The sequence below is a fragment of the Tasmannia lanceolata genome, unplaced genomic scaffold (genome assembly GCF_043159265.1).
Source record: "Tasmannia lanceolata isolate RefF3 unplaced genomic scaffold, GAP_Taslan_0.1 ptg000002l, whole genome shotgun sequence".
Classification (NCBI taxonomy): Eukaryota; Viridiplantae; Streptophyta; class Magnoliopsida; order Canellales; family Winteraceae; genus Tasmannia; species Tasmannia lanceolata.
In genome coordinates, this window is record NW_027518679.1 from 17,720,299 (window position 1) to 17,736,470 (window position 16,172).

A 16,172-nucleotide genomic window follows, 5' to 3' on the forward strand; every position below is an offset into this window, starting at 1 on the left:
TTTTCGAAAAAGCTCGACTCGGCTCGTGAAATATTCGAGAAAGCTCGGCTCGTTAAGTGGAACGAACCAAGCTTAAGCTCGGCTCGGCTTAAGCTCGTCTCGTCTCAAGAATGATAAAAACGTACATCTGTGAGATTTGAACCCAAGCCCCCTCTAAATCCAGTGCCTTAACCACTCAGCAAAACCTTCATTTGTGATAAACAACCCATATTCTTTTATTTTATATATAAAAAATAAACATAATCCAAGCTTTAAAGCTCGGCTTGGCTCAGCTCGTTTATGAACCGAGCCTAAAAAGCTCACGAGCTTTTCCGAGCCGAACTATACAAAAGCTCAAGTTCGGCACGTTTATTTTGGCGAGCCTAATTTTTGGGTCGGATTCGGCTCATTTAGTAAACAAACAAGCCCGAGCCGAGCTTTTAACGAGCCGAACCCAGACATCTTCGCGAGCTGGCTCGGTTCATTTGCAGCAGTGATGAGGATTGGTGACCCATGATGAAGATAGCCCATCATGTCATCATTTTCCTTTTATAGATTGTAATACAAGCTGAGCGCAGTCACAACAAATCAAGCATTTCTTCCCCTATCCATGGCAAATCATGTATGCCTCTATGTATTATTTTTTATCACTAGTTTTCTGCTCAGATCTACCTCTGCAACAATGGCAACCTACATCATCCACATGACTTATCCGTCATGCCGGAGGCCTTCTCCAGCCACCGCGACTGGTATTCCGCCACGATGACCTCCACCACCACCACCACCACCACCACTTCCCCCTCTAACCTTATCTACACTTATGATCATGTCATCCACGGATACAGTGCACTTCTCTCCCCTTCTCAGCTACAACAAATTGAGCAATCACATGGGTTTGTTGCTTGGTACCACGACACTCCTATTAGCCCCGATACGACCCACTCATACGAATTTCTCCACCTTAATCCCCTCACCGGAGCTTGGTCAGAGTCAAATTACGGGGAAGACATCATAATTGGTGTAATTGACAGTGGAATTTGGCCTGAAAGTGCGAGCTTCGATGACAATGGAATGAGCGAAATCCCTTCAAGATGGAAAGGAAAATGCGAGGAAGGGACTGAGTTCAATTCTTCGATGTGCAACAAGAAGCTCATCGGAGCTCGTTCTTACAACAAGGGACTCTTAGCTAACCGACCCGACCTGACCACTATCTCCATGAATTCTACCCGCGATACCTCTGGACATGGCACCCACACCGCCTCCACGGCTGGTGGGAACTATGCCCGAAACGCGTCATATTTTGGTTACGCCCCGGGTAATGCCAGAGGTATGGCGCCCCGTGCACACCTAGCTGCATATAAGGTTCAATGGGCTGAAGGGAACTACATGTCCGATGTCATTGCCGGGATTGACGGTGCGATCTCCGACGGGGTCGATGTCATATCCATATCCCTCGGCTTTACTTGGGAGCCCCTCTATTCTGATCCCATTGCCATAGGCTCTTATGCAGCCATGGAGAAGGGTATTTTTGTCGCTTTATCGGCAGGGAACAGGGGTAGGCGTGGACTAGGGAGGCTACATAATGGAACACCTTGGGTACTAACAGTTGGGGCAAGCACCGTTGATCGTGAATTCGGTGGAAAAATCACTCTTGGCAATGGAAATTCCATTAACGGATTGTCCCTATACCTCACAAATTCGTCCATGTCTTCCTCTCTGAGACAATTACCCTTAGTTTTCATGGAAGCCTGTGACAATCCAAAGGAACTTAAGAAAATTGGTCACAAGATTGTTGTTTGTGAAGAAGAGGATGTGTCTATTAATGATCAAATAAGCTTTGTTTCCTCTGCCGGAGTAGCTGGAGGCCTATTCATATCCAATACCTCTGAAACAGATTCCCTCATGGACTTCTCATTTCCAGCAGCCATAGTAAGACCCCATGATGCCCAAACGATCTTACAGTACATAAAGGAAAGCTCTGATCCAAAGGCAAGTTTGGACTTTGAACAAACCCTTTTGGGTACAAAGCCATCACCTTCTGTGCCTGTCTATAGCTCTAGAGGTCCATCTAAAAGTTCCCCTTCTGTCTTGAAACCTGACCTTGCAGCCCCAGGTTCCTCCATCTTAGCTTCATGGCCGTCCAATGTCCCTGTTCGTTTCGAACCGCTACTGTTTAGCAATTTCAATATCCAATCTGGGACATCCATGGCGTGCCCTCACGCAGCCGGTGTGGCCGCACTATTGAAGGCTGCACACCCAGATTGGAGCCCAGCTGCCATTCGATCTGCGATGATGACCACGGCCGACACATTGGATAATACTCTCAACCCGATCCAAGATACCGATGCTAGGAGACCCGCAACTCCCCTAGCCGTCGGATCGGGCCACATCAATCCTAACAAAGCATTGTACCCTGGCCTTGTCTATGACGCGGGTCTACAAGACTATGTTAGGTTCATTTGTGCTATGAATTTCACCAAGGAGCAAACTCAAATGATTACTAGGAGTTCTTACGATTGCTCTGATCACGACCGATCTTTACCTGATCTGAATTATCCATCATTCATCGCCTATGTAAATGCGAGTGATTCACCTTCTGCCACTAGATTCGTACAAACATTTCGGAGGACCGTGACCAATGTGGGAGACAGAATTTCAACTTATAGGGCTAAATTGACACGTCCCCTAGGTTTTAAGATCAACGTTTCTCCGAGCATGCTGGTTTTCAAAAAGAAAAATGAGAAATTGAACTTCACATTGACATTGGAGAGCCGAAGAAAGATGAGAGAGATGGTGGTTCATGGTTCCCTGAGTTGGGTCAATGATAAGGGTACACACGTAGTGAGAAGTCCTATAGTAGTTACTACACTCGACTTTGAGTTACTGTAAGGAAGGCCTCTTGGTTGAACCATGTCTCGGCGTGTGCATCTTTTGCTTTGTTTCTTTGTACTATCTCGGCAGTTTTTTGAACAGCAAGGAAGACCTGGATCCTTCTTTTCCTTTTGCACTAATAAGACAGCCTCCTCCAGAACTTTTGTGTACATTAATGGTGGGACAATACTCTGGTATAGCCACAAAATACACCGAATTATTAAATATATGCTTTTGAACAGTGTTCAATGTCGACAAAACTGCTCACGTCTATGCTTCGGTATATGTAACTATTTAGAAAGAGGTTCCTCGATCTAGCCCTTTTTTTCAGCTTCTTGTCTTAGCATCTCTTTCTATTCATGTGTGAATAAGACTCCAACCTCAGTCTTCGATGATGAAATAATTTTTCCAAATTTCCAATTAGATGCCCGGGCATTTAAATTAAGATTTATGAAATTGATGTCTGCACTCCCTTGTTTTGCTATTGCCATCCTTCTCTTTGTTTGAGCACTTTTCTAAGGTATGCACATGATTTCATATCCGTCTCATGTACAAGGAGAAAAATCTCCTCACCATCAAGGACATCAACATCTCTAAGAACTATTGCATTGAAACATAAGAATAGTTTAGATTTTTTTTCCTTTCATGATTTTCTCTAGGGCTAGAGTCACTTTGGATATCAACTCAACTCAACTCAACTCAATTAAGCCTTTGTCCCAAACCAGTTAGGGTCGGCAAATGAATCCTTTAGAAAATTTTCATGATGAAGTTGAATGAATCTACCCGGCTCAAAATGATCTAATCGTGACACTAGTTGGGTTCATCTACATGAATCATTTTCTTCCATTCTCTCTTATCCAAGGTTATGTTATCTGTTATGTTCCTAGCTATCAAGTCTTTCCTCACTGTTTCTACACAAGTTGTTTTCGGCCTGCCCCTACCTCTTTTTACTGCATCAACTTGGCACGAGTCGCCTCTTCTCAATGGAGCATCCAAAGGCCTACGTTGGATATGTCCAAACCATCTTAAGCAGTGCTCTCTCATTTTCTCCTCAATTAGAGCCACCCTCACCTTTTTACGAATGTCTTCGTATCCTTTGGATATCCTTAAAATTTATTTACATTATTATCTTATTTGCCTATTTATAGTCATATTTGCATATAATCTTAGGAAAATTCAACCCCGCAACATTTCTTCTTCTTTATAGTTTATGCGGTCATAACTTGGAAGAGTCAAAGGGGTTTCCATTGATTCATAGGACAAACCACGGATTTGGTGAAACCCAAGTTCCACGCAAGGATCGAGTGCAAGGTTGGTTTGAGATCTTACTAAGTTAAACTAGGCAGTCTCTCTCGCTACCTCACGCCAGTACAATTTATTGATGAAAGAGACATTCAACAGCATGAGTAAAAGGAGAAAAGGAATAGCGCACATAGAAAGTAAGAAGAGATGGCGGGGCTGTACTTTTGTCAGTTTTGTGCCAGTAACTGCCCGAAAGCCAGGTTGTCTTCAGCGACTTTTGGGCATGAAACTATCCATTGGGGACAGAATATTAAATAATAAGGGTCAGTCATAAATGTTGGGTTGGGCATGATTCTCTTAATTATGGTGTGGCCGAACCTAACGACGTGGGATACTTTTTACAAAATCTTACAGCTATGTTTATATGTAAATTAATCGGGGAATGCTAAACTGAAGGGCGCCTTGCAAAACCCTGCCGCAAGGGCGGCTCATTTTGGTTACGTTGATCCAATAGGCGGCTCATTTTGTCTTATTCATTTAATTCATTTGTCATGGCTATTCTATATTACAACAGTGAACGGGCTATTTGCAAATATCATGTTACTTTTATTACATAAGTAAAGTGGTATTTTTTTTGGAGGAAAGAATGGAACATCTGAAGTTTCTTTTGATATATATAAAGAGTTTTTATTTTGATGTTACATTTGTTTTTGGTGGAGCTCTACACATATCATTTGGCCGTGGATCTCCCAAGCTTCCTTACCTTTCTCTTATAACCATAACACGTCATAATCGATCTTAACTTCCTCTCAAGCACATTTTTCAAACTTAAGTCAAGACACATACATTGTACAAGAAAAAGACCGCTCACCCTTCACTTTTTGATGAACTTCTCCTTGCATTTCTTGTACAGGGTTCAAATCAATCGTTCATCATGCAGCTTTATCTTCTTTTACCCCTCCATAGTAGCCTTTGGGTCTTACACTCGCACTAACTTCCCCTCATCGGATTTTTTGCATGAGACTACAAATCAATCATTCATCTAGCAATTTATACAATATTTTACTAATTTCAGATTACCATTCGGCGTTTATGTAATATAAACAGTATCGGCAATTGTAGATACATCATTTTGTGTGTTTGTGCCCTTATGGGGCAGTCTAACTCTCCGACGTCGGAGCTTCTCAAAAGTAGGGCAAAATCTACACGTCTGAGAGCTTTTAAGATCAACATTTCTCCAACCATGCTAGTTTTCAGAAAGAAGATCCAGAAATTGAACTTCACATTCACATTGGAGAGCCGGAGAAAGATAAGACTATAAGAGAGGTGGTGGCTCGTGATTCCTTGAGTTGGGTCCACAATGAAGGTACAAATGTAGTGAGAAGTCTTATCGTAGTTACTACACTCGGCTTTGAGTCACTGACTCACTTTAAAGTCTTATAGTAGTTACTACACTCGGCTTTGAGTCACTGTATGGCATCTTGGCCGAACAACGGAAAATCTCGGCATATGTATTTTTTAGTTTGATTCTTTCTACTAAGCCATCGGCAGTTTTTTATCAATGATGAAGACAAGATCCCTCTTTTCCTTTTTCATGAATAAGACAGCCACCAAGAGAACTTTTGTGCTTTGGCAATGTTGGATTTTGATTTTCAAATGTTTTTGGGTCAAAAATAGTGTTTTGGAAAATATTTTCCTACTGTGATTGAGAAAAGAAAAACTTTTGTTTTGAAAAAAGTTCCATTTTTAAAGAGAGAGTAGAGAAGTGGGACAAATAGTCCCGCATTGGATGTGAAAGGGAAAGAGATTTGCATATAAAACTTTACACACATCTCTTCTTTGTTTCAAATGACAATGGGTTATAACCATTGGGTGGACCCGCAAGATTGTGCAACGCACCGTTCTTACAAGCGCACGGGCTGCATGGGCTGGAGGGCACTAGTGGCATACTTTTTAAGGAGCGAGTGAGCACTTAAATTTTTCCAGATTTGATCTGGACCATCCGATTAGCATTGGTGTGATCGGTCGGATTAGGTGACTGAATGGTTCCGTCAGGTTGGGCCATGGGTTCTATTACATGTGCTCTAACGGCTAGTGCTAGAGCGGGTGCGTAGTGGATGATGACCGTTGGATTGTGTTCCATTGTCCCTACGGTCAAGAGCCCAGAGGGTGCGATCCGCACCATGGATGGTTGATCTAGCGGTCACGAGGTTGGAGGGGTTTTTATACAAGCCAACAATCATCCCAAGACTGATTTGGACCATATAATAGCAGATGAACATGATCTAACCGTCAGAAATCAACCCACTATGGAAAGGTGTTGTAGGAGTGTATTTCATATAGAAGATTTACCAAAGACTCTATAAAAATAGTAGAAAACACCCATTACATATAGAATTTGAAATTCACATTAGCAGCCCAAAAGTTATTGATTCCATAGACTTTTCTCACTCTCTTACACTTTGTAAAATCACCTGCAAAATTCTTCGTTACTGTTTTCTTTTGGAATTCATCAAGTGTACTGTTATTCTGTAGAAACAAACTTGAGTCTCAAATACTTGAAAAATTCAAGGCTGATTCAGGCTTGGTGCCGCTTAGTGTAGAACGTCATCAAGCAATCGGTTTGGATCCGGACTTCATTGTATCTTGGAGGCGAGTTCACGGTCCCCTTTGCCGGTGGGGCAAATATTGTCTTATGGAAAGCGTTTGCGTGCCTTAAGCGTCAAGAAATCTCTATTCTACATCAATCACCAATTTTCTCCAACAGGCAATACTTTATAATTGTATAGTGACACAACACACTGAATTATTACTTATATGCTCCTGAACAATGTTCCATGTAGACAAAATTTCTAACGTCAATGGTTCGGTGTATGTGACTACATATTTAGAAAGAGGTTTGATCTAGGCCATTTTTATGCCTTTTGTCTTGGCCTCTCTTCTTATGGGTGTGAATGGTAGTCAAACCTCGTGCTTCTGATGATGCAATAATTTTCCCAAATTCAATTAGATGACCGGGCATTTAGATTTAAATTTAGGAAATTGATGTTTGCACTCCCTTCTTTAGCTATAGGCACCCTTCTCTTTGTTTCAAGATGAGCACTTGTCTTGGTTATGGGTGCATGATCATCAGATTTGTCTGATGTTTAAGTAGAAAAATCTCCAAGACATCAACCTCTCGAAGAACTAATGCCTTGAAACATAAGGATACTTTAGATTGTTTTTGCTTTCATGATTTTACTTAGTTATGGGCGCATGATCATCAGATCGGTTATGGGCGCATGATCATCAGATCTGCCTCATGTTTAATATTCTCAACCCGATCCGAGATACCAATGCTAGGGGACCCGTAACTAGGGGTGGCAATGGTTCGGTTTGACCCTCAAACCGAACCGAACCGAAATTTGAATCGGTTTGGTTTTACCAAACCGAAACCGAACCAAAATTGAATTTTCGGTTCGGTTCTGCCAATTTTACCACCCCTTACTCATAATTATTGGAGATATTCGGTTTCAGTTCGGTTTGATCCCCAAACCAAACCAAACCGAAATTTGAATCGGTTTGGTTTAACCAAACCAAAACTGAATTTTCGGTTCGGTGTCGGCTCGGTTCCGGTTCGGTTCGGCCAATTTTGCCACCCCTACCCGCAACCATAGTTTGCAAAACGTGATTCTGCAAAAAAAAACAGGACGGTAAAAATTCGACTTTAATAAGGTATTGGTTCAAAAAATCATAGTAAAAAAAACGGAAACACCGAGAAAATGAGTTTAGAATTTTGTCATTTACAAAATACGATATGGGTAAAATTGTAAAGTTGGCAAAAAAAGGTGTTTAAAAGTTTAAAACGCATTTTAACCGTGTTTAAAACTTTTGCCTAAAAATAACGGAGTTTTATTCGTTGTAAAAGTTTTAAACGGCACATCTAAAAAAAAACGCCGTTTAAAACGGAGTTTTGCTAACTATGGCCGCAACTCCTCTAGCCGTCGGATCCGACCACATCAATCCTAACAAAGTATTGTACCCCGGCCTTGTAAATGACTCAGGTGTACATTACTGTTAGGTTCATTTGTGCCATGAATTTCACCAAGGAGAAAACTCAAATGATTACTAGGAGTTCTTACTATTGCTCTGGTCACGACCGATCTTTGCCTGATCTAAATTATCCATCATTCATCGCCTATGTAAATGCGAGTGATTCGCCTTCTGCTACTAGATTTGTACAAACATTTCGACGGATTGTGACCAACATCGAAGAAGGAATTTCAACTTGTAGGGCTAAATTGACACGTCCGATAGGTTTTAGGATCAAAGTTTCTCCAACCAAGCTGGTTTTCGGAAAGAAAAATGAGAAATTGAAATTCACGTTGACATTAGAGAGCCGGAGAAAGATGAAAGAGTTGATGGTTCATGGTTCTCTGAGTTGGGTCCAAGATGAAGGTGCAAACGTAGTGAGAAGTCCTATAGTAGTTACTACTATGGACTTTGTGTCACAGTGACGAAGAATCTTGGCCAAACCACGTAAAATCTCCGCATGTGCCTTAGATTTGTTTCTTTCTACCATCTTGTTTCTTTGCGTGTGATTGCATCGGATTTTGCCCAGCAGTTTTTTTCGACAATAAGTAAGACCTGGATTCTATAAAAGCACAATCGGATGGATCACAAGAGGTGCAATTTGATGGTTCACATCAGGCACAATCGGATGGTTTACAAAATGCCAAATTATATTAGTCATGCTGTAACGAGCCAGCAAGATTCACAATCAGCAAGAAAAGTCGGCAATAGAAAGAGAGAGGTGCCAGCTAGGCTTAAGGATTACATATAAAGAATGAGCATAGCAGAATCAGTTAGGAAGTTGTGGAAGTTAGTTAGAACTAGATAGGCTATTACATAGGCTATAAATAAGAAAAACAGAGGAGGAGGGGGATATGAAAAATCTGTAGAATGTATTTCTTGTATTTGGAGGTTCTGGTGCCTCGAAACCAGATTACTATATTTTTTTTGTTTTTTCAAGAATTCAAGACATTTTCTTCTTCCTCTTCTTCAGCTCTGTTTTCTTATCTTCTTTCAACACAACTAAGCTCCTAACATTGGTGCTTTCATTGACTTCTCATCACATGGCTGAGAATACTAGATTAAAAAGCTTACATGATGCTGTCAAGAAGCTGCTTGAAACCACATCTGAACACGATTACAGAATCACCAAGAAATAGCCATTCAATAAAGAGATGTTTTGCTTGACATGTCCAATAAACTAACAGCTTTGGATCGTAGAGTGAATCAGTTATCCAGACGAATTGAACAAGGGGATCGTCTTGCGGGAGTGTGAGATGAGAATCACGAAGGAATGAGAGATGTGAACAATTTTGGGGGGTTTTCTGCAAGACAATTAAGATTGGAATTTCCTAGATTTGAAGGTGTTGATCCTGCAGCTTGGATCTCGAAAGCTAACAAATTCTTTCGATTTCATCATACACCAGAAGAATTGAAGTTGGAAATAGCCTCATTTCACTTGGATGGAAAGGCAAACGATAGGTTTCAGGCTATGGAAAGAGAACATCCTTTTGATTCTTGGATCCGACTTGCCGGAGCTCTGCAAACCAGGTTTGGCCCATCCATTTATGCTAATCCTCAAGGTAAATTAGCTAAATTGATGCAAACTTCTACCGTAGGGAATTACCAGGCTGAATTTGATGCTTTAGCCAATCGAACAGTCCATCTACCTTCTCAATTTTTGGTTGATTGTTTTGTATATGGATTAAAACCATAAATCCGTAATGAGGTCCAAATCCACTTGCCTACGTCTCTATCTCAAGCCGTAGGTTTAGCAACAATGGTGGAAGATAAAATTAACGATGCCAAGAAGATTATCTACAAAACCAATTTTAAAACTCAGGCATGCCTCTAACCCTTTTATCAGAGAGCTCTTTAATGAGATGCAAAAGGAGAGTGATGTTCCTAGTGCTTATACCTGGCGACATGGTCTGTTACTATGTAAAGGAAGGATAGTAATTCCAATCGATTCCGGGTTGAAGACAAAACTGCTACAGGAATTTCACTCATCTCCAGTTGGTGGTCATGCAGGTGTAGCTCGAACCATAGCTCGTATATCCCTCAATTTCCACTGGCAAGGCTTAAAGAAGGATGTCCAGAAATTTGTGGCTGAATGCATCATTTGCCAACAAACTAAATCTCAGCACAGAGCGCCATCAAGTCTATTACAACCTTTGCTTATACCAGAACATATTTTGGAGGATTGGGCAATGGACTTCATTACAACACTTCCAATTTCGTCTGGTAAAACAGTCATCATGGTGGCTATCGATAGATTGAGCAAGTATGCACATTTTAGTGCTTTACGAAGTCCCATAACAGCTACATCGGTGGCTCAAGCTTTTGTGACAGATATATGTAAACTCCATGGTATTCCCAAGTCCATAGTTAGTGATAGAGATACCGTTTTTTTCAGTCGATTTTGGCAAGAATTGTTTCGATTGCAGGGGACTACTCTCGCCATGAGCAGTACCTACCATCCCCAATCCGATGGCCAATCGGAAGCTTTGAATCGTTGCTTGGAAATGTACCTCAGAAGTTATGTCTGTGACTGCCCTACGCAATGGACGAAGTTTCTGCCGTGGGCTGAGTTTTGGTACAGTACGGCTTTCCATTCAGCTGCTCTAATGATTCCATTTGGGGCAGTGTTTAACAAGAAACCGCCTACTATATTGCGATATGAGCAGGGAACTTCACAATTAGAAGCTTTGGATCAGGAGTTGTTACAAAGAGATATTGTTCTGCAGAAGCTGAAAGAAAATCTTCACCGTGCCCAGCTACGAATGCAACATCAGGCCAATAGACACAGATGTGAAAAACAGTTTGCCGTAGGGGATTATGTACTCGTCAAACTTCAGCCTTATAGGCAGTCCTCGATCGCACAGAAGACCTCAAACAAGTTTGCTCGATGATTCAATGGCCCCCACATGGTGATTGTGAGAATTGGTACAGTGGCTTACAAATTACAACTTCCGGATGGGGGCGAAAATTCATCCAGTCTTCCATGTTTCTCTACTTAAACAGTTCACTGGGGATCCTTCAGTACAACAGATGACTCTACCTGAGTTATCCACAGGAACTCAACCCCTTTGTCGACCTCTAGCTGTGCTTGACCAGCGAATAATTCAGAGGAAGGGTGGAAGCATTCAACAGTTACTAATCCAATGGGATGGGCTACCACTCGAAGCTACTTCCTGGGAGGATCTCTCAGTTCTGAAGCATGATTATCCAGATTTGAACCTTGAGGACAAGGTTCATTTTCAAGGGGAAGCAATTGTAACGAGCCAGCAAGATTCACAATCAGCAAGAAGAGTCAGCAATAGAAAGAGAGAGGTGCCAGCTAGGCTTAAGGATTACATATAAAGAATGAGCATAACAGAATCAGTTAGGAAGTTGTGGAAGTTAGTTAGAACAAGATAGGCTATTACATAGGCTATAAATAAGAAAAACAGAGGAGGAGGGGGATATGAAAAATCTGTAGAATGTATTTCTTGTATTAGGAGGTTCTGGTGCCTCGAAACCAGATTACTATTTTTTTCAAGAATTCAAGACATTTTCTTCTTCATCTTCTTCAGCTCTGTTTTCTTATTTTCTTTCAACACAACTAAGCTCCTAACCCGATCCCCACATTGCCTGCCACGTTGCCAACCATCTTGATAGACTTTGGAGATTGTTATGCAAGAACTTCTCGTTTCTTCATGTTGGTTTCATCTGTTAGTTACGGGATTTGTAACTTCTTGTCTTTATCTTTTTGATGATGTAATCTTGTATATACAAAATTATATAAAGAGTAGAGAAGTTCCTCTCATTACATAGAAGAAAGGGAACATAAAAAACTAGTCTCTTTATTTTCTTTATGGTATCAGAGCTTTCAAGGGATAACTTCTCACAATTCTGCTTCTCACTAATCTAGATCATGTCAACTCCTCCTCCATCGTCTTCACCTACATACCCAAATCCTTGCCACCTAAATGTCGCTAATTTTGTGTCCCTAAAATTGACAGAAACAAACTTCCTCTTGTGGGAAACTCAGTTTCTATCGTTGATTGAAAGCCAAGACCTTGTCAGCTTCATCAACGACAACGCTCCTCCACCCGATCAGGAAAAGGACTCATCTGATGGCAAGAGAGTCGTGAACCCAGACTATATGTCATGGGTTCGAACTGATCGATTGGTCAAGGCCTGGATCACCGGGACTCTTTCAGAAGATGTCCTTGGCCTAGTTGTTGGACAAAAAATAGCTGGAGATGTCTGGAACACTCTGGTGGTTGCCTTCGTACAAGGATCCGAGGCAAAGGAGTCAAACTATTATCACAAATGCAAGACTTGAAGAAAACTGATGAGATCTCTCTCTCCAAATATATAAGAGAATTCAAGTCCATTTGTGATCAACTTAATGCCATTGGTAAGCCTGTGTCAGATCAAAGAAAGGTATTGTTAGGTCTAAAATTGGTAACAGGTTATGGTAGGGCCGGAAGGGCTGATCTGGCAAGCCACAGGTGAAGGGCTAATGGAGTCCTGCGCTGCACAAGGGCACAGACAAGGATACAAAGGGTCAGAAGACCAACCCGGAGTGGTGCTCCGGACGGGCGCTTCGACACTCAAGTCAGTATGAGTAGGAGTGCAGAGCAATGTCAGAGCAAAAAGCTTAGGGTTTTGATCTCAGATCCCTCACCTTAGCACAAGTGAAGGCTATTTATAGTGATCCTGAGCCACCTGTCCAGGACAGGTGGTAGCCCCTGTATGGACCAGGTTTCATACCTAGGAGGGGCTGGTGGAAGTCCCCGATTGGTCCAGGTGTCATACCTAGCAGGGACAAGTGTTGGCTTTGCAGTGGTCCCTGTGAGGGCCACGTGTCAACAGCCGATTGGTTGCAGATTTTGGACCCCATCTGTTGCCCCCTGGTTCTCCGAGTCGTGACAGTGGCTAGGGGAAGCAAAAAGAGGGTTAAAACAGCATCCGGCCGGCCTTAAGGCCTCTGGGCAGCTGAGGCCGGCCTCAGACTGGGCCAGAAGAAACCGCGGCCGGACAGGGGCCTCCGGGCGGCCTGGTCCGGCCTTGATGCTTGGCCTGAAGGAGCACGGCCGGACAGGAGCCTCTGGGCTATCCAGTCCGGCCAAAATTTGGACCAGAAGTCTGGCCGGCCAAACCTCCTGGGCGTCATGGCCGGGCAGATCTCCTGGGCGTCACGGCCAGGCCGGACAGATCCTTTGTCGTCTAGTGATTGCGCCATATCCTGTCCGGCTTAGGCTGTGGACGGCCAGGCCGGGCAGGTCTTTTGGCGTCTAGCGATTGCGCCATATCCTGTCCGGCTAAGGTGCTGGACAGCCAAGCCGGGCAGGTCTTTTGGCGTCTAGCGATTGCGCCATATCCTGTCCGGCTTAGGCGCTGGACGGCCAGGCAGGTCTTTTGGCGTCTAGCGATTGCGCCATATCCTGTCTGGTTTAGGCGCTGGACGGTCAGGCCGGGCAGGTCTTTTGTCGCCTAGCGATTGCGCCATATCCTGTCCGGCTTAGGCGCTGGACGGTCAGGCGGGGCAGGTCTTTTGGCGTCTACCGATTGCGCCATATCCTGTCCGGCTTAGGCGCTGGACGGCCAGGCCGGGCAGGTCTTTTGTCGCCTAGCGATTGCGCCATATCCTGTCCGGCTTAGGCGCTGGACGGCCAGGCCGGGCAGGTCTTTTGGCGTCTAGCGATTGCGCCATATCCTATCCGGCTTAGGCGCTGGACGGCCAGGCCGGACAGGTCTTTTGTCGCCTAATCACTTTGGAACTTGTGCCTCGCATTTAATGCGGACGGCGCATTTAATGCGGTAGGTGACGTGGCGCACTCGGCTGGTGGGAAAAGGGCGGGATTTTTCCCGCTCTTCCCAGCCTATATATACCGGAGTTTTACTCCTCATTTTTCACTTTTCACATTTTACTCTCCTCATCTTCTGCTCGGCTATTCAAATTTTTGCCCGCTTCGGATCAGTGAGCCCGGAGATCTTCGGTCAACATCCTACCATTGCTTGAGTGAAGTTCTGAACAGCTTTTTGTTCCGGGGTCCCACGGATGGCGCCAAATCTGTTAGGTCTAAAATTGGTAACAGGTTATGGTAGGGCCGGAAGGGCTGATCTGGCAAGCCACAGCTGAAGGGCTAATGGAGTCCTGCGCTGCACAAGGGCACAGACAAGGATACAAAGGGTCAGAAGACCAACCCGGAGTGGTGCTCCGGACGGGCGCTTCGACACTCAAGTCAGTATGAGCAGGAGTGCAGAGCAATGTCAGAGCAAAAAGCTTAGGGTTTTGATCTCAGATCCCTCACCTTAGCACAAGTGAAGGCTATTTATAGTGATCCTGAGCCACCTGTCCAGGACAGGTGGTAGCCCCTGTATGGACCAGGTTTCATACCTAGGAGGGGCTGGTGGAAGTCCCCAATTGGTCCAGGTGTCATACCTAGCAGGGACAGGTGTTGGCTTTGCAGTGGTCCCTGTGAGGGCCACGTGTCAACAGCCGATTGGTTGCATATTTTGGACCCCATCAGGTATTTTCATTATTAAAAAACCTTGGTCCAAAATATGCAGCTTTTTCTACTACCATGTTAAAGCCTCTAGTGCCGTCCTACGCTGAATTTATTCCACTACTACAAGGCAATGAGCTGCGTAGTAAAAGCCAGCAAAGTGAACCTACAAATCACTTGATGCCATCTATGGGGTGTTGGGTATATAATATAATCCATGTATGTTCTAATATAAGCCCAATAAGATAATGGACCGGTGTAGTGGGCCTATTTGGGCTAGAGCCCACTAACCTATTAAAACTCTAGTGTATCTAATATATATAGGGGCTGGAGGCAACAAACTTGGTATTCCAAATTAGATACCTTGGGTGTAATGCTTCAAGCAGCCTCTTGCTTGACCTAATTCCTCTAACAATCTTGAAGCATTCACCCCTCTCTCACGTTTTAGGTTTTCTCGTTCGTGGGTTTCTTCTCCCACTCTATCGAATTGACGTCGGTTCCTTCAAACCAGTTGCTAATTTTCGTGGAATTCTAATCCTTCGAAACAGATTTGGGTTTGGGATAAACTCGTTGGAATACAAGAGAAAGAGGACGTCTATTTTTTTATATTATTCCATCCACTGTTGGAATTCATGATATTCTTGGTGCAAAACGAACCATCCATCCACAGTTTGGAATTCGTGGGACGTTTTCAACTTTTGCAATTGAGAATACTAGATTGCCGATTCTCTTGAACCCAAGCGGAATTAACCCATAAATTTCGGCCAACTAGCTGTTTTTTGGGTTTTTCGTTTTCTTGTATTGGTTTATCCCAACGATGGAATTGTGGTGGCACGATTTAACAAATCAACAGCCACCGTTGGGAAGAGCAAGGAGGGAGGAGCATCCATCCAGAAAGAAAAAGGGACGATCTCTCCATCTTGCAATATCTCATCCCCATCTCCCTTGATGCCTTTTTTGATCAACCCCATCCCCTTCTCTTCTCAACAGAACCTTTCACACACACACACACACACACACACACACACACACTAAAGGGACTCTGGTGTTCTCTCTCTCCTCTCTGTGGTGGGTATTGGCCGAGTATTTTTTTTTTCCGGCCAAAATCTTGGTGGCTGAGTTTCCATCTCTCGTAGCAAACAAGGCACAGGTGCAAGTTGTGGCCGAAACTCTTTGTTGGCCAAACCCCTTTTGCCGAGTTGTGTCTTGCCTTCGAACATCTTATTGCCGAAGCCCTCTTGGATAGACTTGGGTTTGGTTCTTATAGCTCGGCTTTGAATTGGCTTTTGGATTCGGCTTGCATTTGGTTTTTGGAGCTAGACCTGGAGTTGGTTCTCGCAGTTCGGGTCTTGGATACGGTTCATGCGGTTCGTTGCGGTTCTCCCGGTTCGGGTCTTGGATTCGGTTCACGCGGTTCGTTATAGTTCTCGCGATTCGTCAATCAGGTGCACTCTTTCCAATTTTTACTTTTCTCTAAATTATTCTATGAAAAAGAATTCTGCTCCGGTTGAGATGGTCAAACTTCAATCA

General features: G+C 43.5%; 2 protein-coding genes and 1 pseudogene across 2 annotated transcripts; all 3 read left to right on the forward strand.

Moving 5' to 3' along the window:
* Positions 1-445: 445 nt before the first annotated feature.
* Positions 446-3,180, forward strand: LOC143882555 (subtilisin-like protease SBT3 pseudogene; annotated as a pseudogene).
* A 4,946-nt stretch (positions 3,181-8,126) lies between these two features.
* LOC143888740 (subtilisin-like protease SBT3) lies at positions 8,127-8,588 on the forward strand. Its single transcript, XM_077393158.1, has one exon. The coding sequence runs from the start codon at positions 8,127-8,129 to the stop codon at positions 8,586-8,588; it is 462 nt and encodes a 153-aa protein (XP_077249273.1).
* An 848-nt stretch (positions 8,589-9,436) lies between these two features.
* LOC143888748 (uncharacterized) lies at positions 9,437-9,859 on the forward strand. The gene has a single exon (XM_077393165.1). It carries the CDS (start codon positions 9,437-9,439, stop codon positions 9,857-9,859), a length of 423 nt encoding a protein of 140 aa, XP_077249280.1.
* Positions 9,860-16,172: the final 6,313 nt, after the last annotated feature.